Raw genomic sequence first — 23,053 nt, forward strand, 5'->3', positions numbered from 1 at the left:
ATACATAAAGAGAAAGAGATACTAGCCAGTGAACAGTACTTCTATCATCGGGTCAGCATGGTTTAGAGCTCCTCATGTATCGTTCACTCCTTTGCAGCTCCCTGTGGGTCAGGTACTATAATGCCCCTGTCTCACAGGTGGGGAGATGAAGGCACAGGGAACTAGTAGGCAAGTGTGCACAGCTTTCAAGTGGGAATTTGAACCCAGGTAGTTTAATATCAGAATGTGTGTTCTTAACCAGTACCTTGTGACGAGTAAGAGAGAGTTGGTGCCTTATTTCAGGACTGATGTCTTATTTATGATTCATTTAGGGTAAGATCCATGCTAAGTCTCCAGTCTTCTGGGTTCTCTTATTACTTTGGACAAATCTCCATTAACACATTGCTACAGTCTCATACAAGTTTTGTCTCCTAGTCCTGAGGACCGGGGTTCTTTATTTATATTTGATTGCCCAGAGGACATGGTTGGGCATATTTTGGGCACTGTAGATACTGACCACATCTAGGGCAGTGTTTTTCTTATGCTATGACAGTTTTTTCCCCCTTTTATATTGTGAAGCCACTGTCTCTCTCATGTTCGTGTTCTTTTTCTTGCTTTGTTTATAGAACACACGGTTTTTACCTTTTTTTCTTCCTTGCCTTCTATTTGGTCGTCTTTAAGGTGATTCTTTTAAAAGCAGCCCCCTCTTCTTAAAAGATACAGGGCTCTCTCTCTAAATGAACTGCTGTCTCGATCCAGCTGTCTTCCTGTCATCTTCTGATTGTCTCATTCATCATCATCGAATACTATTAAGTGTCTTTTAGCACTTTGTGCTGTGCTAGGCATTCTATAAGCAAATAAAACAGACATGGTCCCTGATTTTGAGGAATTTCTAATTTAAACCAGCTTTGGAGCTCTTTAAAGACACCACTGATCTCCAAGAGGAAAGAATTTTAAACTAGGGACTGCTTGAGGACAGTCTTAATGAAGTGGTGACCAATCACAATTTCACTCTTCCCAGATTGTAGCTGGCTCTTTCCCCCTGCTTTGCGTTAAAAAGAATGTGCCTCCTGTCTGAGAATCTCTGCACATGTTATTTCCTGTGCTTCAGTAGCTTTCTACTATCACCCAGCTTTCATTTAGTTAATACCTTTTCTTCTATTAACATATAAATCAACCTATTTCTTTGCAGAAATTCTAAGAAAACTTACTGACTAGATCTGATCTGCTCTCTCTGCCTACCTCCCTGTTTTTTGTCCAAGTGGTCTTCCTCATCACAGTATTTCCTTTTTTAAAAAAAATTTTTTTTAACGTTTATTTATTTTTGAGACAGAGAGAGACAGAGCATGAATGGGGGAGGGGCAGAGAGAGAGGGAGACACAGAATCGGAAGCAGGCTCCAGGCTCTGAGCCATCAGCCCAGAGCCCGATGCGGGGCTCGAACTCACGGACCGTGAGATCGTGACCTGAGCTGAAGTCGGACGCTTAACCGACTGAGCCACCCAGGCGCCCCAGTATTTTCTTATTCTTAGTTCTCACCATTATAGGTACTTATTATTAATGAACTGATCGCTTTTAGAATTAAGTTCTTCTCAATTACCCATCACCACCTGATTATCTGTCCTCCTCATCAAGTCATAGTCTTTGCATTCAGCAATCTCTCACTGATTGCTGTAGTGTGTATGTCAAGTAAAAATGATGCATGTGAATTGCAAGGTGGAATTGCAAATATTGTGAGAGTTGCAGGATTTCTTGATGGTGACCAAGTGTCCTAGAAGAAGTGATTGACAGAAAGAAGGCTTTGTGGGTTAGGTCAGTAAACAACTGAAAGAAAACGAGACTATTAGGATTGGCTTTTTAAAAAATAAAGAATGATTTGAATATCAAAAAATACAGTCCTGTCAGGAAAGTTACCTTTGTGGTTGTGCTTGGGGTCAAATAGAAAGTAAAAGACGTTGAATTGTGTTTGGTTGTGCAATTTTATCAGAAAATCACATACGTACACAGACTGAGTCAGTATTTGATTTTCAATTTAAAAATGTGATGTTTTTACAATTCTAATTGAACATTTGTTAAATTTAATATAAGACAAATTTATTTCCATATTATTTAGTTTCATCTTTGAAGATAAAGTTCCAGAGAAATAAAGTCAGGTCTCTGTTGTAAGTGAATTCACCTTAAGTCATCTTTTTCTTCGTTAACCATCCTTAAACAACAAGGGGCTCTTGTATTTTATTACTGCCTGTATCTGATGCTAGCTTGAAGTTCCTTTCTGACTTCTGATAGATACTCAATGCATGTTTGTTGAATAGTGAAATAAGAAATAACTGTTGTTGTGAAAACCTCACTTGAGCGCCAGTCTTAAATCTGAAGACCTGCTGTTTCTTCTAATGAGGCTTCAGTACTTGTTTTATTCACAGGGTAACAGACTCCCTGGACACCCTTTCGGAAATTTCCTCCAATAAACAGAATCATTCTTATCCTGGTAAGTTTACACAATTTTATGTTCCTAATCGTTGTTCCTTTGCTTTTATTTATTGAAAATTTTTTATTGTGAAGTATTTGTGTATACAAAAAGGCATATAAATGTATTCATACAGTTACTGTAATGATAAAGCAAACATCTTTTACCCGTCTACTAGGTGAAGATGACCTGTACTGGGGGGGGCCTCTGAGTGTCCCCAGCCTCCTCTGCCTCCCTTTTCATATACTTTGTCCTCAGGTTATGAGTCTTGAACTTTATGTTCATTATTCCCTTGACTTACTTTATATCTTTATCACCCAGATATAGATGTATTAATAAATAATATATATTAGGAAATACATATGTATTTGATTGTCACTGGCTATTTTGTTAGTGTTCCACTAAAACATAGTAGTTATTCTATATTTGACGGATATTTGTGTTATGTCTGTTTTTGTTTTTTTTTTTTTTTTTTACCGTTACAAACTAGACCATTGTGCACATTTGCAAACGTTTCCCTAGGATGGCCAGGTGTGGTCTGTCCATATCTTCACCCTCCCTGGGCAGTGCCGGACTGTTGGCAGAGCACATGCTCATGAGCAGGGATGACAGCCCCTGCTGCTCTTTACCTCCCCAACACTAGTCCTGCTTGATTTAGAACTCTTCACCCATCTGATGGATTTAAGCTGCATCTCGTGGTTTTAACTTGCATTTTCCAGATTACAGATGAGGTCGAGCCTCATGTTTACGAGCCATTTGCATTTCCTCTTTTGTGACGTAACTGTTCAAGTCTCTTGCCCCTTTTTCTTTTGGTTGGTTTATCTTATTCATTTGTAGGTTTCTTTCTATACCTCGGACACTAATATTTTGCTAGTTTCGTGTGTCGCGAATACCTTGCTTGCCTGTCTGGTGTCTTTTGATAAACAGAAATATTTAAATTTTAAGTAGTCAAAATAGGAAGCCATTATGTTTTCATGTTTTATCTTAAGAAATCTTTTTCTTTTTTTAATTTTTTTTTTCAACGTTTTTTATTTATTTTTGGGACAGAGAGAGACAGAGCATGAACGGGGGAGGGGCAGAGAGAGAGGGAGACACAGAATCGGAAACAGGCTCCAGGCTCCGAGCCATCGGCCCAGAGCCTGACGCGGGGCTCGAACTCACGGACCGCGAGATCGTGACCTGGCTGAAGTCAGAGGCTTAACCGACTGCGCCACCCAGGCGCCCCAAGAAATCTTTTTCTGAGGGCATTTGGATGGCTCAGTCGGTTAAGCAACTGACTTTGGCTCAGGTCATGATCACCGTGAGTTCAAGCCCCACATTGGGCTCCGTGCTGACAGCTCAGAGCCTGGAGCCTGCTTCAGATTCTGTGTCTCCGTCTCTCTCTGCCCCTCCCCTGCTCATGCTCTGTCTCTCCCTGTCTCCAGAAATAAATAAACGTTAAAAATTTAAAAACAAAAAAAAGAAAGAAAACCTTTTCCTGGAACAGACCTCACACAGATATTTTCCTGTACTGCTTTCTAAAAGTTTTGTATTTTTGCCTTTCATATTTGTCAGTTCACCTGGAATTTTGTGTATGATAAGGGTCTAATTTCATTTTTTTCCATAGGATAGCCATCTGTGAAAGAGTGATTTGTATAATACCAGTCCTTAAAAATTTGTTGAGATTAATTTTATGGCTTATGGATTTTCACCATTATAATAGGTGTGGAGTAGTAGTACCTCATTGTTTCCATCTGAAGTTCCCTGATGGTGTATGATGTATTAGTTTGCTAGGACTAGCATAACAAAGTACCACAGACAGTGTGGCTTCAACAAATCCGTTTTTCTCAAAATTCTGGAGGCAAAATCAAGCTGTTCACAGAGTTGGTTTCTTCTAAGGCTCGCGCTGTGCCTCATAGATGGTGGTTTCCTCCCATGTCTTAGCATAGTCTTCCTCCATATGTGTCTGTGTCTTAATCTCTTTTTATAAGGACACCAGTCATGGATTAGGGCTGACCTGTGTGACCTGATTTTAACTTAATTGACATTTTAAGGCCTGGTCTCCAAACACAGTCACATTCTGAGGTTCTGGGGATTAGGATTCCAACATATGAATTTGGAGGCAGGGGCACAATTCAGCTGACGACACAGTTCAGCTGATAACACAGTTGAGGATACTTGCATATATTTGCAATCTGTATATTTTCTTTTTTTTTTAATTAATTTTATTTTTTAAAAATTTACATCCAAATTATTTAGCATATAGTGCAACAATGATTTCAGGAGTAGATTCCTTAATGCCCCTTACCCATTTATCCCATCCGCCCTCCCACAAACCCTCCAGTAACCCTCTGTTCTCCATATTTAAGAGTCTCTTATGTTTTCTCCCCCTCCCTGGTTTTATATTATTTTTGTTTCCCTTCCCTTATGTTCATCTGTTTTGTCTCTTAAAGTCCTCATATGAGTGAAGTCATGTGATTTTTTTCTTTCTCTGACTAATTTCACTTAGCGTAATACCCTCCAGTTCCATCCACGTAGTTGCAAATGGCAAGATTTCATTCTTTTTGATTGCCGAGTCATACTCCATTGTGTATATATATACCACATCTTCTTTGTTCATCCATCGGTGGACATTTGGGTTCTTTCCATACTTTGGCTATTGTTGATAGTGCTGCTGTAAACATGGGGGTGCATGTGTCCCTTCGAAACACCACACCTATATCCCTTGGATAAATGCCTAGTAGTGCAATTGCTGGGTCATAGGGTAGTTCTAGTTTTAGTTTTTTGAGGAACCTCCATACTGTTTTCCAGAGTGGCTGCACCAGCTTGCATTCCCACAATCTGTATATTTTCTTTGGTGAATTGTTCATTCTGGTCTTCTGCTCATTTATATATTGTGTTCATTGTTTTCTTACTGTTGAGTTTTAAGAGTTCTTTGTATATTTTGAATGCTAGACCTTTATTAGAATGTGTTTTGCGTATCTTTTCTCTAGTCTGTGGCTTGTCTTTTCATTGTCTTAACAGTCTACACCAGGGTAGAAGTTTTTAGTTTTAGTAAAGTCCAACTTAACATTTTTTTTCATGGATTATGCTTTTGGTGTTGTATGTGAAATGTCATTGTTAAACTCAAGTTCATCCTGATTTTCTCCTGTGTTATCTTTTTAGGAGTTTTATAGTTTTGTGTTTCCCATGTAGATCTATGATACATGGAGTTAGTTTTTGTGAAAGGTGTGAAGTCTGTCTGGATTCTTTTTTTTTTTTTTTTTTTTTTGCATATTTTAGGACTGTTTGTTAAAAAGTCTGTCCTTTCTCCATTGAATTGCCTCTGCTCTTTTGTCAAAGATCAGTTGACTGTGTGAGTCTATTTCTGGGCTCTCTCTTCTGTTCCACTGATCTGTTATCTTTCACTAATACCACATTGTCTTAATTAATGGAGCTTTATAGTAATTCATCAAGTTTGGTAGTGTCAGTCTTCATGGTCTTCTCCCATAACATTATGCTGGTTATACTGTGCCTTTTGCCTCTCCATATAAACTTTCCAATTAGTTGATATCCACAAAACAATTTGTTGGGATTTTGATTGGGATTGCATTAATTATATAGATCACATTGAGAAGAACTATCATCTTAACAATATTGAGTCTTCCTATCCATGAACATTGAATCCATTTATTTAGATCTTATTTGTTTTTTTTATTAGAGTTTTATAATATTCCTCATATAGATTTTGTAAATGTTTTATTAGATTTATACCTAAATATTTCATTTTTTTGGTGTTAATGTAAATTGTATTGCTTTTTAAATAATTCTTTTTACATTATATCAGCTTTCTTTTGGTCAAATAATTGCTTTTCTATTAGTTGTCTTATAACTTTTCTACATCCTATGCTTTTGGAATACTTTCTAAATAGAATATGGTTGGATTTCACTTGTTAAAAAAATATGGTTTGACAATGTTTTCCTTTTAACCTGAGAGTTTCACCTAATTACATTTATTGTAAATACTCATATATTTGGATTTATTTATGCTGTTTTCAATTTTTTCAATTTTTATACTTGTTTTTCTTTCTTGACTTTATTCTAGTTACATTTCTGTCCTTTTTTTTCATTCCATTCTGTACTTGAATGAAAGTTGTGAACATACTTCTTAGTAATTACTATAGGTGCTTTGACATACATACCTAGCAAAGTCTACAGTTAGGCATTATATGTACTCTTTCCCAAATGACAGAGAATCCTTAGAAACTGAGTTATTCATCTATTTGATTTCCCCCACAAATTTTGCATTATTATAATAGCTTTTTTAAAGTTTATTTATTTTGAGAGAGAAAGAGAGCAAATGGGGGAGCGACAGAGAGTGGAGATGAGAATCCACGCTCAGAGTGGAGCCCTATGTGGGGTTCCATCTCCAAACTGTGAGATCATGGCCTGAGCCAAAATCAAGAGCCAGACGCTTAACCAACTGAGCTACCCAGGAACCCCTATTTATAATGGGTTTTTTAGTATAATTAATAACCAATATTTAATTTGCTCATGTATTTACCAGTGTCATTAATCTTCAGAACTTTAACTTGGGATATTCCACTCCTACCACGTGTATATGTTTTGAAATTTCTTTTAGAAAGTGTCTGTCTCTCATGTTTTTGTCTTTTATAATAATAGTTTTATTGGGTAAAAGTAAAAATTGGTGAAAATTTGAGTTTGAGAGATGTTTTCTCGTTGCACATTGACAATATAATTTTACTATTTTCTATCTGTCACTTTTTTTGTGAAGTCTGTGAGTCTATCTAATCTATACTGTTGTAGGTAATTTGTCTTTCTTTTTGATTGCTGTTAAAGATCTTCTCTGTTTCCTTTGTGTTGTACGGTTTCACTATGACGTGTCTAGAGGGAGATTTCTTTTCATCCTGTTTGCTGTCATGGGTCTTCCTGGATCTGGGAATTACTATCTTTGATAAATTCTGTAGAACTCTTGTCTGCATACTTAAAAAATATTTCCTCCTTCTACCTCTTTATTATCTCCTTTGGAAGCTCTGATGAGTAGTGTGGTAGACTTTCCCATGCCTCTTTCATATTTTTCACATTTTAGTCTCTCTGGACTGCATTCTAGACAACTTCAGCTCTGTCTTCATGTTTCCTGATTCTTTCTTCAACCATGTTTATTATGCTGTTTAATCCACCCACAAAGTTTTTAGTTACAAAATTTGCATTTCTTGTTTCCTTTTCACAACTGTTTTGTTGTCACTTATTTTTGCTTGTTATTTCCCCATGTTTTTTCTTTTATCTCTTTAAACATTTGAAATATTGTTATCTTTTATGTTAAGTAGTTTCATATCTGAAGTCTTCATGTGTCTGATTCTGCCATCTGTTTCTGTGAATCTAGCTTATGGTACTTTCTTTACTTGGGAGTTTTGCGATTTATTATTGTGAGATGCTTATTTTACTCAGAATTTAATGTACAGGAATTCTTTGAGGCCTGGGTTCATGCCTCCAGAGAAGATTGTGTGTTCTTCTGCCAGTTACTCCTGGAGGCACTGACAACCCGGGACTACTTTAATTTACAGTCCTTGCAGTTTTTCTTTTTATTACACAGATAAAATTTGGCTTATCACAGATTTTGAAGGGAGGAAATTTTGCTGCCTTCTGAGCATTAAGGTGGACACAAGTGCTTTGTTTTATCTTTGTCAGATGGTATTTCATTTTGTTTCTCGTTTAACCTTACACTGAAGGTGAGCTGGTTGGGATCCACGTTTTAACAGAGAGTCTAGCATTAGAATCCCCATCTTCTTAGGCCCTGGGCTTTATGCCCTTTCCCATCTCTGGTGCAGCCAGTAAGGCAGAAGCCAAAATTCTCTAGAAGTTAGTGGCAATCCTGTGACACAAGGTGATAGATTGCTTTTGTGCTTGGTTACTTCTCATGTGCTCTCTGTTTGGTTGTTGGTCTCCCTGAAATTTGCCTTTGTATCAGCTCAGTAATATATATATATTTTAAGTACAGTTGTTTAAAATTATACTCGCTTCAGTTGAGAGATTGATTCAGCACATCTGCTTGCCATAGCTTTCCAGAACTGGAAATCTTACATTTTTTAAAAAACATCTTTTTAAAAATGTACATTTCATGAAATCTTTTTTTTTTTTTAATAATTCTGTCATTGGGGATGCCAAGAATCGTAAACTCTGAAATTTGTTCAGTATTTTATAAATGGAATATATTTAGTGATAGTGTTTTTAAACCATTTTATCCTTTATGTGATTTATCAAGATGATAAATATTTGAGTAAAAAGATTCAGCTTTATCATTACAGTTTTATTTGGTTTTCAAGAAATTTTGTAATAGAAACCTCCAAATGTAATGTCATGATTTTAACTTATTGATACAAATATGCATAGTTTGATGAGAAAGGTAAGATAAAAATTCATCAAAAAATCTAAACCACTGTTATATTCTGTATGTACTTATTTTCTTTGCTTTCTGTTCCCGAAGAAACATTGGGTAGACTAGAACACCTGTAGAAGGAATGATAAAAGATAACTTTTAATGAGGACTGCAAATTTGTGATTTATCTTTCCTCTTTGACCTTAACTTTGACATTTAGGTTTTAGGAGAAGTTTCAGTACGACTTCTGCTTCTTCCCAGAAAGAGATTAACAGAAGAAATGCTTTTGCCAAGTGAGTATTAAGAAGATTTAGAAAAACACTTTTCAAGATGAACATGACAGGATTCTGTGAAGAAAGAAAATAGATTTTGTATCTTTTACATTGCTCGGTAGAATTTTAGCACTTAGGAGAAAAGGTGTGAGTGTATTGAGGAGAGTCCTCCCTCCCACCCTCACAAGCTCAATTAAAAATGTCACTAGTGACTCAGAGTGGTATACTGCATTTATTTTCAGAGGTGTTTAGTACTGTTAATAAGACTTAGAGGAATTTATATTTTGTGTTATCATAGGGTGGATTGATTTTAAACTGTTTACTTAGAGACTTGAGTTAATATTTTTGGCAACACAGGAAAGAAATGTCAGGTCTTTCTGCATAAAAGTGATCTTACTGCTATTTTAAAAAATACTCCTACTTCCTCTAGTAGAGTATACTGCTCAAAAAGGTTTTTGTTGTTGTTGTTTCTTTATAGAATCTTTTTTTCCTTTTTCATTTCTATTTATTTCCTTCAGACCCACTTTACTCTCTTGAATATTTTTCTGACACTTTTGGGAACTTTTTTTCTTTTAGAGGAATATAAGCCTCTTCTAGATTGAATGGGTTAAGGAGTTTTTTTTTTTGTTTTTTTTTTTTTTAATTCTTCCAATTAATCTGAAGACTGATGGCCGGGGCTGTGTATGTATTGGGGTGGGGTCAGGGTGGGGTGGGGAAAGGAAAATGGTCTGAGTGAGTAGGGAAGTGCGCAATCTTGCTTGGGTGTGGTGCTCTGGAAGCCACTAGAAATGGCGCCCAGGCACTGGACTGTGGCAGTGAACTGAGCACCAAGCAGGCAGTTTATGTAATAATCTGGTGAGAAGTTACAGGGGGTGTCACAAGGATGGCAGATGTCACTTGCCAACCTTGATTGTCCCACGACACTGCTAGGTATTGTTTAGCAGAAGTGGCCAGGGTTTCTGTTTTTTTTCTTTCCATAAAACCTTCACCAATTTTGAGAATGTTGAAATTGGTCTCCTCACTTGAGTAGCTGAGAGAGTTTAGGGCCATGACTCTCTGTTCCAGTTTCTTGAAGACATCCAAGCCTTCTTAGGCAGAATGGAAGAAATACCAGGAAGAGGCCACCTGGATATAAAGGACTCTCAGGGGGGCGAGGACAGGGGGAGTGTCAGAGGCCATGTGCAATGCTGGGGTTGGAGAGCACAATGTCCAGGGAAGCGAGGGAAGGAGGAGAAATCTGAACCACGGGCTTACGCAGCAGGTATGGTTTACACACCAGATAATGTCTCACATGAGGGGAGAACATTCGTACCTCTCTTTGTTTTCTATAAAAATAAAAAGAAATGAAGCTTTACTGATACTTTGTACAGATTGAGACTAGCGCCTGTTTAAAAAAAGAGAGAGAAAAAAATACACGTTTATTAAGGGTATAAAATCAATTTTTAAAATAATTTATTTTTGCTTATAGAGTACATGACTAAAATATTTGGTGGTTGCTCTTCTAAGGAACAAAAGAAAAACTTAGGGTGTTGACAGGTACTAGGAGCCCTGTCTCTGATCTTGGGGTAGGGGGAGATTAGAGCGACGGATGACCTTCTGTGGGCACAGAGTTGGTCGGGTGTTGTGTGTTATTAGGCTGGAAGCACGATGTATTCTGAAGACTGTGGGTTGAAAAATGAGTTTATTGAGATTCCCCATGCACTACCATTTTCTTGTTCATTCATATGGAAATAAATGATACTTCAGAAGAAACCTGGAAAATGTAGAGGTGATGAACATTCCTGGGGAGGAAACATGAAGGATTTGGGCAAAGGACATGCCTGCCCCACATGAGAGAGGAAGTGAGGAAAGGGAACAGGATCTGTTTTTCTGTGTCGTTTATTGAGTGACAGTGATGAATGCATTTCATTCAGAGGACAGAGTGATGGAGAGAGGGTCGAAGCAATTCTTCTGTCTTCAGAATTCTCTACCCCAAGAATGGGGGTAGAGGGAAAGGCGGCTTGGGATTTGAACCGGCACCACAGTGACCTGGTAGTCATGACGCATCCAGGCTGCATCTGTCTCTCTTCTTTCACTCATTCCTGTCCTTGCAAGCTTCTTTCAGCCCCTCTCTGTGTTATCACAGCACGTCCTGTCTGTGGAATCCAGCCTATTGACAACGGTTTATGTGGTCAGCTCACACGTCAATGTCTTTAGGCAGAACTCCCATAATTCAGTTTGCTGCGTGTTCCATTATTTCCATATCATCTGTTTGCGTTTTCTGCCCGCCCCTTGAAGCTTCTCAGTTCTCAAACCCAGAATGAAGTCCACGTTCACTGGCACAGCATCTAAAGTCCTGCCAGCAGGCACAGCTCCTGTTTCTCCTGACTTCGTTCTCATGGTGACTTCCTCATAAGTGAGGCCTACGTGTCTCTTCCTCACTCAAGTATCTTCCCTGGCCCTTAAGGGAGGATAGAGTTCTTTCTCTTTTCTGCTCCTTCTGCACCATACACAGTCTTTATTGCAGTATTTATAACTATTTACTGACTATTCAGTAATAGTCCTAGAACCCAAGCCCGGGCCTGTCATTTCATACGTGGTCAATTCATGTTTTTGAATGAGTAAACAGAGCTCTGAAATGTACTGTAATTCTAAGTTTTGCACTTCCCAGAGCTTTTAGAACTTTGACATAAGTTGAATCAAATCATTCTTCTTAGAATGTTTAGTCTTTATCCAAACCATGAATTTTTGGTTTAGATCTTGAATTCATGTATTCCTTCTTTCTTTTAAAACCTTTTTGATTATGAAAGTTGACTGTACAACATTTGAAAAATTATAAAAAGCTAAGTGCAGATAAAGATCATCTAGAATTTTATCACCTAGATGAGATTATTACTCCCATTTGGTGTATACTTTCCCAATTTTTTTTTCTAAAGCATGTATCTGAATTTTAAACAAAGATGGACAAATCATACTCTACATACCCTTTGAAAGCTTTTTCCCTTAATAAATCCCCCGTTCTTTAACAGATTTCCTTAGTGTGGCTTTTGTAAGGTCTTAAAGACTGTCCTGTGATATGGAAACATTTTTATGGCATACAAATTAATTAAAAAAATCAAAATTTAACTAATAGTAGATGCCAAACTTTATATACATGTATTTGTTTCCTCCCCTTCCCACCCGTGTTTGTGTGTGTTCAGGTAAATATCCATTTTTATTTTCTTGTAGTTCTCTATTTTCTAACTTATGTATTTAGCTCTTTAATTTATTTGGAATTTATTTTAATATACAGTGAGTAGTAGGAATCATATTCTTTTTCCCCGAGATGACTTTTACAACACCCCTAGCTGAATGTTCACTCCTGTCCCACTGATGTGAAGTTTTCCTTTTTAATCACATAAGAAAAAAAATTGTGTGTGTTTTTCTAAGGTTTCTTTTCTGTGTCATATAAAAAGTACATTCTTCTGCCAGAGCCACATTGTTTATATTATTGTAACTTTAGAATTTAACATGACAGCTCTGTAAATCTTTGCTGTGTTAGTTTTCAATTTTGTCTTAATTATCAGCACCCATTCGTGGTTGTAAGAGCCTGGCCTTGGTGCCTGGACCAACTTGCACGTGAGCCCCATCTCTCCTCTTCACCATCATTAATTAAGCAAATAGCTTGATTTTTTTGAGCCTCAGATTTCTCCTCCATTCGAAGGGAGATCATCTCTAGGTCAGTGGTTGGGTGAGGTTGGATGAGATCACGAATGGGAAGTGTCTGGCACGCAGTGGGTGCTCAGGAAGTGAGAGCGTCATTTTTGTGTGGACTTTGGAGTGACTGTGTGTGGTTGCAGACAGTGTCCCTCTGGGGGTGAATTTGGGGAGAATCAACACATATGTGTTTCTCTCCAGGAACAAAGCTCTTTCGTTTATCTTTTGTATGTTCTTCAGTAAAGGTTTATACTTTTTCTAACAGGCACTATGTATTCTTTGTTAATTTTATCATTGTTATTTGTGCAGTTGGCATGATAAAGAATACTTTTTCCATTGTGTTTTCTAATTAGGATTCTATCCCGTAGTGGCAAGTGTGGCTCGGGACAAGTCTTTGGACTTGAGTTTTCTTACCCGTAAAATCTGAGTGCCCTCCCTTTCTTACAGGGTGGTTAATGGGAGGAAATGAGACGTTGTGTGTGATAGTATATTAGAAACTATAGACCGTGAAATACAACAGAGAATAGGTAGGACCCGGCCTCTGTTCACAGTCAGGCACTGTGCAGTTTTGGTAGCGGGTTCCGCGTGGTCTCTGCTGTGGGGGCGGGAGAAGGGTTTGCTTTGAAGGAGAGGTGGTAGCAGACTGAGCATGCAAGGCCCCGCTGGTGCTGGTTTCAGGAAAACCGTTTGGAGAGGCCTCAGGTCACAGGGAACAAGACCTTAGTGGCATTTGCACTGGGAGTGAGTTTCAGGTCAGTTATTTCCCAGTGACAGAGAGGAAGCTGTGGGGCGGTACTGGCTCGAGGCCTGGCTGAGTTCCCTGTGTGGGTACGCAGTAGTGTCGTTATCAGGACAGCTCAGGGGCGGGTGCTGCAAGGCAGCACATTTTAAATCATGCTTTATAGAGAAAAGGAGAGGAGTCCTCCTCCCGGAAGCTAAGACCCTCCTTACTGTCAGTGGCAGGGAGGGTGGTAAACCCTTTGGTGTGACCAGAGTTCATTCACAGAAGATACATATACATTTATTTTATAAAGTTATAGAATAGCAGTTTTTAAACATTGTTTTCAGGTAAATAAATGTTTAAAAAGTAAATAAAAGGTCATTTTAATTTACTACAGTGCTAATGTTAGGTTCTTTTTTTTTTTTTTTTGGCTTTGATAATTGATCAGTTAAATAGGTTATAAGTGTATTTTTTCTAGTTGCTATTTTATAGAAAGTATATATGTGTGTGTATGTATATTTAGAAATTGCTAGTGAGATCTTTTTTAATTAAATATTTTTTAATGTTTATTTATTTTTGAGAGAGAGAGCGAGCGAGGGAGGGGCCGAGAGAGAGGGAGACAGAATCCGAAGCAGGCTCCAGGCTCTGAGCTGTCAGCACGGAGCAGAGCCTGATGTGGGGCTCAAACTCGCAAACTGTGAGATCATGACCTGAGCCAAAGTCGGATGTTAACCGACTGAGCCACCCAGGAGCCCCGCCTAGTGAAATCTTCAGTTCAGTTTAGGGTAGTATTAAAATAGCCAAGAGAAAACCATTTTAACTGTTGAACAAAAGTATATCCTCAAATTGCTACTTAGAATAAAAGCAGGTTGTGAATGGATTGGGACCCTGGGGCGGGAAGGAACGTGACAGCGTGCGGCCGAGTGCGCGCACCGCTTGCGTACTGACGCTCTCCCCTGCTCCCCCCTTTGCGCAGATGGAAACCCGCGCTGCGCCGCAGCTGGAGCGGGGCCCCCACCACGGGCGGCGTGGAAGGGAGCGTGAAGCTGCACGAGGGCTCCCAGGTCCTCCTCACGAGCTCCAATGAGATGGGGACCGTTAGGTACGTGGGCCCCACGGACTTTGCATCAGGGATCTGGCTGGGACTGGAGCTTCGAAGCGCCAAGGGGAAGAATGACGGAGCGGTGGGAGACAAGCGCTATTTCACCTGTAAGCCGAACCACGGAGTCTTAGTTAGGCCGAGCAGAGTAACCTATCGGGGAATAAACGGGTCAAAGCTTGTGGATGAGAGCTGTTGAAGTATTAAATACTAAATACTAATACTGCTGAAGTATTAAATGAGCTCACGTACGTACATAGGATAAAGAGTCCACAGCAAATGGTTCAGTTATCTAGCCATTGTTCTAGATTTGAAAGTAGAGCTATCTTCCTAGGAACCATTCTAACAATTCGGAGAGACCCCTTTAAAAAGCTGTCTGAGCCGTGGGCATCACGATTCATTTAAAACAAGTTCAAAGTAAGCATTTTTAGAAGCTTTTGAAACTTTAGACCCAAGAACATTCTGAGACTTCGGGAAGAAATGGGTGCCGTTAGGTAACCGGCTGACGGTGTTTACTCTTTTGCTTTTGCACATAATCCCGGATTTTCCATATGCCATAGTTGTGAGGGTTTTCACAGGCTTTGGTTAACCTTTGACATTCACATGGCCTTTCTCTGTCAAGTGTTTTTGGAGATTTTCCTTCCGTACTAGGAAGGACAATGAGCGAATAGTAGCTCTGTGATTAGTGTAGTTTTCCTATTTTTTGTTGAACCGATTTGCCCTTCCAGGAAGGCCACATCCAGAGATCTGCTAGAGCCCTGGAGGTGGTGGGCCTCTCAGCCTTTGCCAGATGCAGAGATCTTCTTTCCTCACCCAGGGTCTCTAACCAGCTGATGAACAGGGGGTCTCCTTTCCTACCTTTCCTCTATACAAAGCGTGTAATCACACATTTTTCTTATGTATTGGCAACTGCCTCATCTGGATGAACTACAAAAAACCCATCATTAGATCTATGAATTCAAGTCACAATTGGAATTTTTTGCACATACTTGTCTAATTCCTTATTGGACATGTCTATAATAAAACACACACACGAAGCACTTTTAAAACGTAATGCACTTTCATCTTTGTGGAGAATTTGCCATTATTCTTTCCCGGGATATGAAAAACATTTAGAAAAAATTATATTTAAGAGAAGAGAGTAAATTAAGATGTGTTATGAAGCATATAATAGTTATTCATTTAAATGTTTATGATTTCTCGATGTTTTTTGGTTCTGTTCATAAAACTGGTGTTGTGTTTGCTATCACTGCTGTTTTTATATTTTCAGTCATTGCAGAATTCAGCCTATTACAAAACTACAGCCCTGTATCAGGTTTTTGTATTTCTTTTTGAGCACATGTTAACAAACTAGCCTTCAAAATAGAGTGATATAATGGAAAACGTTTGTGTCGTGGATATGTATTGACGTTTATGTCCTATGTGTATAAAGATTTATCTTTTATTGTAGATATTTAGACTTTAAACTACACAGAAATATCGGAACAGTTTATAAGATTAAAAGTATTCTTTAGAATGGAGCTCGCTTTGTGCTTAGAAATAATACGTTGAACTATTTTGCAATATACTATTTAAAAGCTAAATTCTGTTGCTTTGCTGCCTTTTTAAAAGTGTGGTATTTCAAATATTGCCAGAGCTATTTTCCTGATATACATTTGCAAAGTATGGCTGCTTTATAATCAAGGAATATTTTTATTGATTAAAGAAAATGCCTGTATTGCGATTCAGAAGTAAACTTATTTTATTATACAGCTTATTTCTTTAAAACTCTATTTATACCTTAATATGAAATTCATGACTACTCTGAACTTGGGTGTCCATAATTCTTCCTGTTAAATATGAAACACCCTAAGTTAGAAACAGTAATGCCAACACTAAGGTCAGGGAAACGGTTGTTCTCATATTTAGATTAGGATTATTAAATCCATATAATGTGTATGTTTACATATACTATACATACAGATTAGGTGTTTTCATTTGTGTTTTGCTGATTAACTGTCATTCACAGTTCACTTCTTGAGCATTAATAAAAAGGGAAGCTGTTTTGGTTTTGGAATGTTATCTTGTCATTTACCCGACCTGCACAGCCCCTTCTCTTGGTGATTCAGAGCACACGGGAGCACACGGGTTCATCCTTCACTTGTTTTCATACCACTGTGACTTGGATTTGTCCCATCCTTCTAGTGTCTTCAAAAGTATCATGCTTTCGGGGCACCTGGGTGGCTCAGGCACTTGAGCGTCTGACTTCGGTTCAGGTCATGATCTCATGGCTTGTGGGTTCGAGCCTGCGTCAGGCCCTATGCAGACAGCTCAGAGCCTGGAGCCTGCTTCGGATTCTGTGTCTCCCTCTCTCTCCGCCCCTCTCCCGCTCACACTCTGTCTCTGTCTCTCTCTCTCAAAATAAACACAATAAAAAAAATTTTTTTTAAAGTATCATGCTTTCTACTAAGCAAGTAAAGTTGTGTTTTTATCCACCCTCCTGCTGTATCGTTTTGAAGGACAGAGAGCCATTTAAAAGAAGAAAGGGGTTTCTACAGTTTTCTAAAATTGCTTAACTTTCTTTTGTACCGGTGGGATTTCATTTGTTTATTTAGGGTAGGATAGAATATTTTGAACTTAGATTTAAAAAACATATAAATAATTACCTACATTCTTCTAAAAAACTTTATTTTTCATTTTAGGGTAATTTGGTGGGAATAGTTTTTAAGTGCTTAAAAGTGTTCGGTTGCAGACGTTTGCAGACTCTGAACTTGGAGACGTGGCAGTCTTGTTCTGAGTGCCTTGTGCCCTCCTCTCCGAAGCTGCATATGCCCCTCTCGTGTTTTATTTTTCTCCTCAGCATTTGCCATCCTTGGTCACGCTCAACTTTCTGCTTAGCATTATTTCTCTCTTCCCTGACTAGATGGAGGGGTGGATTTTGACTGGTTCATTGCTCTGTCCCTGACACCTGGAGTAATGCTTGGCGCCTAGTGGATGCTCAGTGAATGCTTGTTGAATGAACAGAGGCAATGAAGGCCATCAACGGTTCAAAGTGGAGATGTTATCTAGCTGACTTCAGACAGGTGGCCTCGAGAGACCCGGCCGTGGAACAGGTAATTGTGCTGGGGAAGGAAGGAAAGAGGACAAGAAAGGTTAGAGTCACGGTAGTTCAACTTTCCCCCACAACAGTGACCTGCAGAAGATAGAAAGATGGCAGGTGCTGGGTAGGAGAAGGGGAGGGCACAGCAACAGGGTCCCCTGAGGCACCAGCCTGTGTGTTTTCCCTGGGGCGGGGAGGGGCTTTGAATTTCTAGTTGGATAGGATGGCAAGTCAGAGGATGGAGTAGCATGTATGGTCTGATGCCTAGTGTGCCCGACGTTGGTCCGTGGTGCCAAACGTTTTTACTCCAGGGTTTCGTTTCCGACCATTTAGAATACGTGATAGCATCATTTAGGCCGCACTGACCTATGGCTAGAGACCCAATGTATTAAGAATCCTTCTTAATTGAGAAATAGATCTAATAATTGTAACTACTCACTTGACAATTTTTATCTAAATGATTGACTCAGAGACATAATAGGTATCACCACATTGCAAGCCAGGGGGAGAATTTTTTTATTTTTTTCATGCCCTTTTTTTTTTCACTATACTTATAATACAAATACAGTAGTTAATACAAAACTCACATCATCACATATATTTTTAGTAATTATCTAATAATCTCCCTTGCTACATAGGCCCTTATTTACAGTGTCACATATAAAGCTGCTTGAACATACGACAGACTTTCCTAATGACGCTTGTGTGTAGGCTGAACGAGTTAAATCGGACACGTTAGGATTTCGTGATAAGCAGAACATGATACTTTTGCATAGGCAAAAAGAATTTCCTCTACCAAAATTTTTGCTAATGCTCCTTTCGCAGGAGGGGAAAAGAATTGGAGTTGATGGGCACATGTTACCCACGAGACTGTATTTTCTTTGTGCTTGGTAGAAATGAGCTGATTTTCTGCCTACGGCCTCTCCCTCGAGGAGAACACCAAGAGGTGTGGGAACCTTTTCTCCTCTTGTTCCTTTAGAATGTCTCAAGTGGGTGGAATCTTCATGCTGAAGCAGCAGCAAGCTTCAACATTTTCATCACATACTCTACAGTTCAGACAGGGCAGTGGGGTGCTCGCAGTAGTACTGAGGGGGGGCAGGAAGTTCTGAATTAGTAAAAAATTAGGCTCTAGCTTAAAATAAAATGTTCCTAAAGACCACTAGTGTCATTTAAAAAGTGCTCACGAATCTGGCTTAAATTCAGCTCTAAAATTCTAAACGAACAGACTGGTGTGCTGCTTCTGTAGATATTGAGGGTATTGACCCACATGCACAGCCCTGGAGGAGTTTGGTCTCAGGGTTGGCTATTTTGTCAGAGTCGTTTGAATTGGATAGGTGAAATTAAATGGTCTCAAAAATCTACTTGGACTGCACTGGATTTGAGTTTTACTCATTTCTGGAGCGTAGGGGGTGTCAGTACCCAGATGCTGTGTCCTCATTGGCCCGAGCCAATCTCCTAGAGCTTAAGTTCTTTGAGCTCCAGCCCAACAGAACTGAGGCTGGCTTTCCTCGAACTAGACTTACTTTCTTCAGGACTGAACTGATTACTCTTCACATAACAAACCAGACTGGCAGAGAAATGAATCATGTTAAAATGATACACAAAGCTTCAAGCATTCTTTTTATTCTTGTCCTAAATATGACTTCTGAGATTCAGCTTAAATCTCAGTACGCAGGGCTACTGACATTGGCTGCCCCTGACAGTTCTCGTTATGAAGGAGAGGTGTTACTCTCCAATATCTTTGGAAAAAAATATCCTAAGATGGATTTTAAAATGAATCCTGATAGCCACAAAAAGTCCCATATCGATGGCAGGGAAAGTGAATTTTGCATTACAGATAACAGAGAAGAGTAAAGTGAAAAATGCCAGCCCCCTTTACTGACCCTGCTAGTGAAAGTGAATTTCTAATAAGAATTCCAATAGATTGTATGTATCAGTTCGAAGGATTGTGGTTTTCTCAAACCCTCCTGCCCCTTTCTTGAAGGGAATAGAGTTTAGGGAATAAAGAAGTCGCCTGGAGTTTCGGGAGGCCTCACTTCACACTGCCCGGTGTGTGGCCAAGGAGAGTCCAGTGTGATACTGTGCACTAGGCTCCTGTCTTGCATGAAACTTGACCAGCTGCTTATTGGTGCATATGCGTGCAAAAAGAATCTGCCTTTAACATTATTCTATTTCTTCCGAGAGCTGTGAAATACTGTACAAATATTATTTGAAATAATGAAAAGTGTTAATTTTTTTTTTCTCTCAAGGAGTAGAGGTACTAAGATGTAGAAAATTTGCCTGCAGTCTTCACAATTGCATCTTTCGGTGGGACATTTGAACTGGCTCTCTTTGGAGATTCCCTATTTCTAGACGCACTGTGAAGACATATTATCTGCAACAAGTTTCAAAGACTTGCTATCCAGTAACAGTAGGTGTGTCTATAAACCTGAGAAGAGGGATTCTGTCCAATCCTCTGTAATTGGGAGAGCGGACTCCCGTTATCCTCGTTTAGGACCGCCTGACTCCGCAGACACCTCCTGGTCCCAAACTTGTGGCTTATTCTGGGCTTTGTTCTGTGGCTCTGGGAGTGGAGAGCGGGAGGTGCAAATTGGCAGTGGACAGGAAGTGCATCAGACCTATCGTGAAATATCGGGTGTGGCAAAAGAGAACCTTCCAAAGATAAGTTTTATGATTTTACTTTGCCAATAAGTCTGCAGTTGTAACAGACATTAAGGGAAGTGAGTGGTGTGGTGCCGAAGGCGTGAAGGTTGTTAAACAGACGTGATTCTCATAGTCCTGCTGCTTTCTTTCAGGAAACCACCCGATTAACTTTCTTCGCTAATTTTATGGTTTGCTAAAGAGATCTTTGAATAGAAAGAATAAACAGAACTGAGACTATAAACTTCTTTCTGGTCCGCTTCTGTATAAAGACTAAACGTAATTTGGCTTACTGGGATGACACACTGAATTAATTGGCCTTGGCTCCCAATGCATTAGGGGTCAAGGTGTCAAGGTTAATGAAAGGCACACACGTGTGCCCACACCCCACTCCTTTCCTGTGGGTTTGGGGCCGGGTGTTGGGATTCGCCTCACACAGAGGTGAAGTCTCATATTGTTAAGTGAGAAAGTGAGGGTTCACCTAACTTGCTTGAGTCACAGGGGTTGGTAACTGCACCCGGGGCTCTTAGCTGCTGCCCGGTCTGCCTGCCATCTCTCAAGGAGGTGCTGAGAGCTAAACCAGCCAAAATATTATAATCATCTGAAGTTCTGTCAATCTGCTATTCACCTATATTGGCAGATATTAAAACGTAAACATTCTAGACTCTAGCAACATACACTAGTTGCTGAAGCTTAGTGGGAGTTCGTTTAATATGACTGTCTTTCAACTAATACCAGCTGACGTGCCTCTGAGCGAGCACTGGAGTGATGGCAGGATAAATAATTGTAATTGCTTTCAAGGAGGCAGTAGCCTTGGTAGATAGATGGAGTAAGGGAGATAGCTAGAGCGTGGGCAACAGAGGCAGCTGAGAAGTGGACTTTGGGCCAGCACTACAGACTCTGGTGTTTGCGGTCGTTCCGAGGTTAGCCCGGTAGCGCATCTTTACCTGAAGGGTAACACTTGTTTTACGTTTACTGAACACTGAAGAGCGGGGAAGTCCTTGCTTCGGTTGTATGGTTATAGTTCGTGTTCCTTCCTGCCCCCCACCCCCATTGTAGGTAATGGTCTGTTCTTACACTGAACTTTTCCAATGTTTCAAAATTAAGTTAGAGCTAAAAATAGCTTTGTGCTTGGGTAGCGCATTAAAAGTGAAATACACCTACTCAGGATACCAAAGGAAAACAGAATCTTAATAGAAGCCTTACTGTTTGTTCTCAATAATTCTCTTTTATTTTAGGGCATCCTATGGAGGATTACAGGAATGCTGGGTTTTGTTTTGCATGTTCGCACAACATGGGCAACCATCTGCTGCGATGAACTTAGCAAAGTCAAATTGTATGTTCTTTGGGGACCCATTTAAAGAGTCATTAGCTAAAGACAGATTGACAACACACTTCATACAGTTTTATGAGTCTTGTCATGGGGAGTCTGTTATCAAGGGTAGTCTGAATTTATATGCATCTTGTTTTTAGGTCCACAAAGCTCATGTGAATGTTAATCTTGCTGTTATTGGAGAGAATCTATTAAAGTAGTCTGATCACTTCGAATTTCTTAGTAAAGTTAAGTTAATCTGCAGTTACAATCTCATAGCTCTAGAGCTTGCCAAGTATTATATGAAGCAGCCAGAAAATTTTTAAAAAATTGCTCAAACTGATGAAGTATCTTCCTTTTTGTGGTGCTTATTTTTAACATTTAAGCCAAGTCTTAAGTGTGATAGAGTCTTCTTATCCTTTTGAGCTGAAAAGGACTGGGTTCTAGCAGGTTCTTGCTACTGTTACTAAACAAGTGGCAGATGAAACCAAACCTGGTACAAACAGGAGAACCAGGAGGCCCAGAGGGGTGGGTACAAGGGCAGGGACATAGAGGCACATTGTGACTTTGGAAGTTCTCCCCACACCCAGCCCAGATCACTTGGGAATTGAGGAGGCATCTGAGCGAGTGCTTGTGCTTGTATACACTTCGTAATCTCCATGAGGGGCAGCGAGGAAGGGAAACCATTCTCCCCATTGCACACGGAGGTGCGGAGGTCCAGGCAGATCCGATACCCCAAGGGGAGCCGGGACTCGCACCCTAACTGGTGGGAGAGAATCCAGTCTCCTGACTACTACGTAGATCATACTCTTTAAGAAAAATTAAGTTTATTCCCGCTCTTTTGATTTGCTGTGATTTTGAGGTGCCACATATTAAACTGGTCATTCTCTTACAGATTGCCAGTTTCCCAGTGGTACGGTTGTGAACTTGTGGTGAGCTTCCTTACGGATACGGAATATAAATAAGTTATTCTAGCTTATGGTTTAACAACATGGCTTCTCTAAACTGTCATTGTGTCTGTTCGTGCTCTAGGTCGGACTCTTCTATCATAGTGAATAAACAAGAGCATCTCTGGCATCTGTATGAATGGCCGTGGCCTTCTGGCCGGGGCAATACTGAGAGGTCAGTAGTTGGAATTAATTTTGTGGTGATACCTAGGGCTTACAGTGAGTTAAATGAAACGTCATATCTCAGTGTGGAGGTGTTTATTTACTTATCCACGTATACAGGCTTTTAAGACTTGACTATCATTTACATGAAAATTGATACCAATGAAGACAGTTAGAATCAGCAAATCAAACTCAGTGGTAGTAAGGCACAACCTGAAAATGTAATGGATTTATAGTTTTTAAGAAGAGACAGGGATACAGTTTCTGCCCCCCTCCCCTCCCCCCCACCATTAATGACAATAAAGAGTTGGCTGTTTAGCCATGTAGCATGCTCCCTGTTTAACTGGTT

The 23,053-nt window shown here is 39.6% G+C and overlaps 1 protein-coding gene across 5 annotated transcripts in view; it reads left to right on the top strand.

The window, feature by feature from the left end:
* The window catches only part of CLIP4 (CAP-Gly domain containing linker protein family member 4), a 99,477-nt gene that overhangs the window by 65,421 nt on the left and 11,003 nt on the right, over positions 1-23,053 (top strand). For 3 of the 5 annotated variants that reach the window (XM_060651768.3, XM_060651759.3, XM_060651749.3), the window contains 3 exons: positions 2,399-2,463; positions 9,018-9,090; positions 14,442-16,620. In XM_060651768.3, coding sequence (XP_060507751.1) covers positions 2,399-2,463; positions 9,018-9,090; positions 14,442-14,763 — 460 coding nt within the window. In that variant the 3' untranslated portion in view covers positions 14,764-16,620. Of the gene's footprint in view, positions 1-2,398; positions 2,464-9,017; positions 9,091-14,441; positions 16,621-17,466; positions 17,657-19,892; positions 20,532-23,053 lie in introns of those variants that run through there. The other 2 variants (XR_009615508.3, XM_060651785.3) reach the window with 2 other exon arrangements.

Source organism: Panthera onca, chromosome A3 (assembly GCF_046562875.1).
Source record: "Panthera onca isolate mPanOnc1 chromosome A3, mPanOnc1 haplotype 2, whole genome shotgun sequence".
NCBI lineage: Eukaryota > Metazoa > Chordata > Mammalia > Carnivora > Felidae > Panthera > Panthera onca.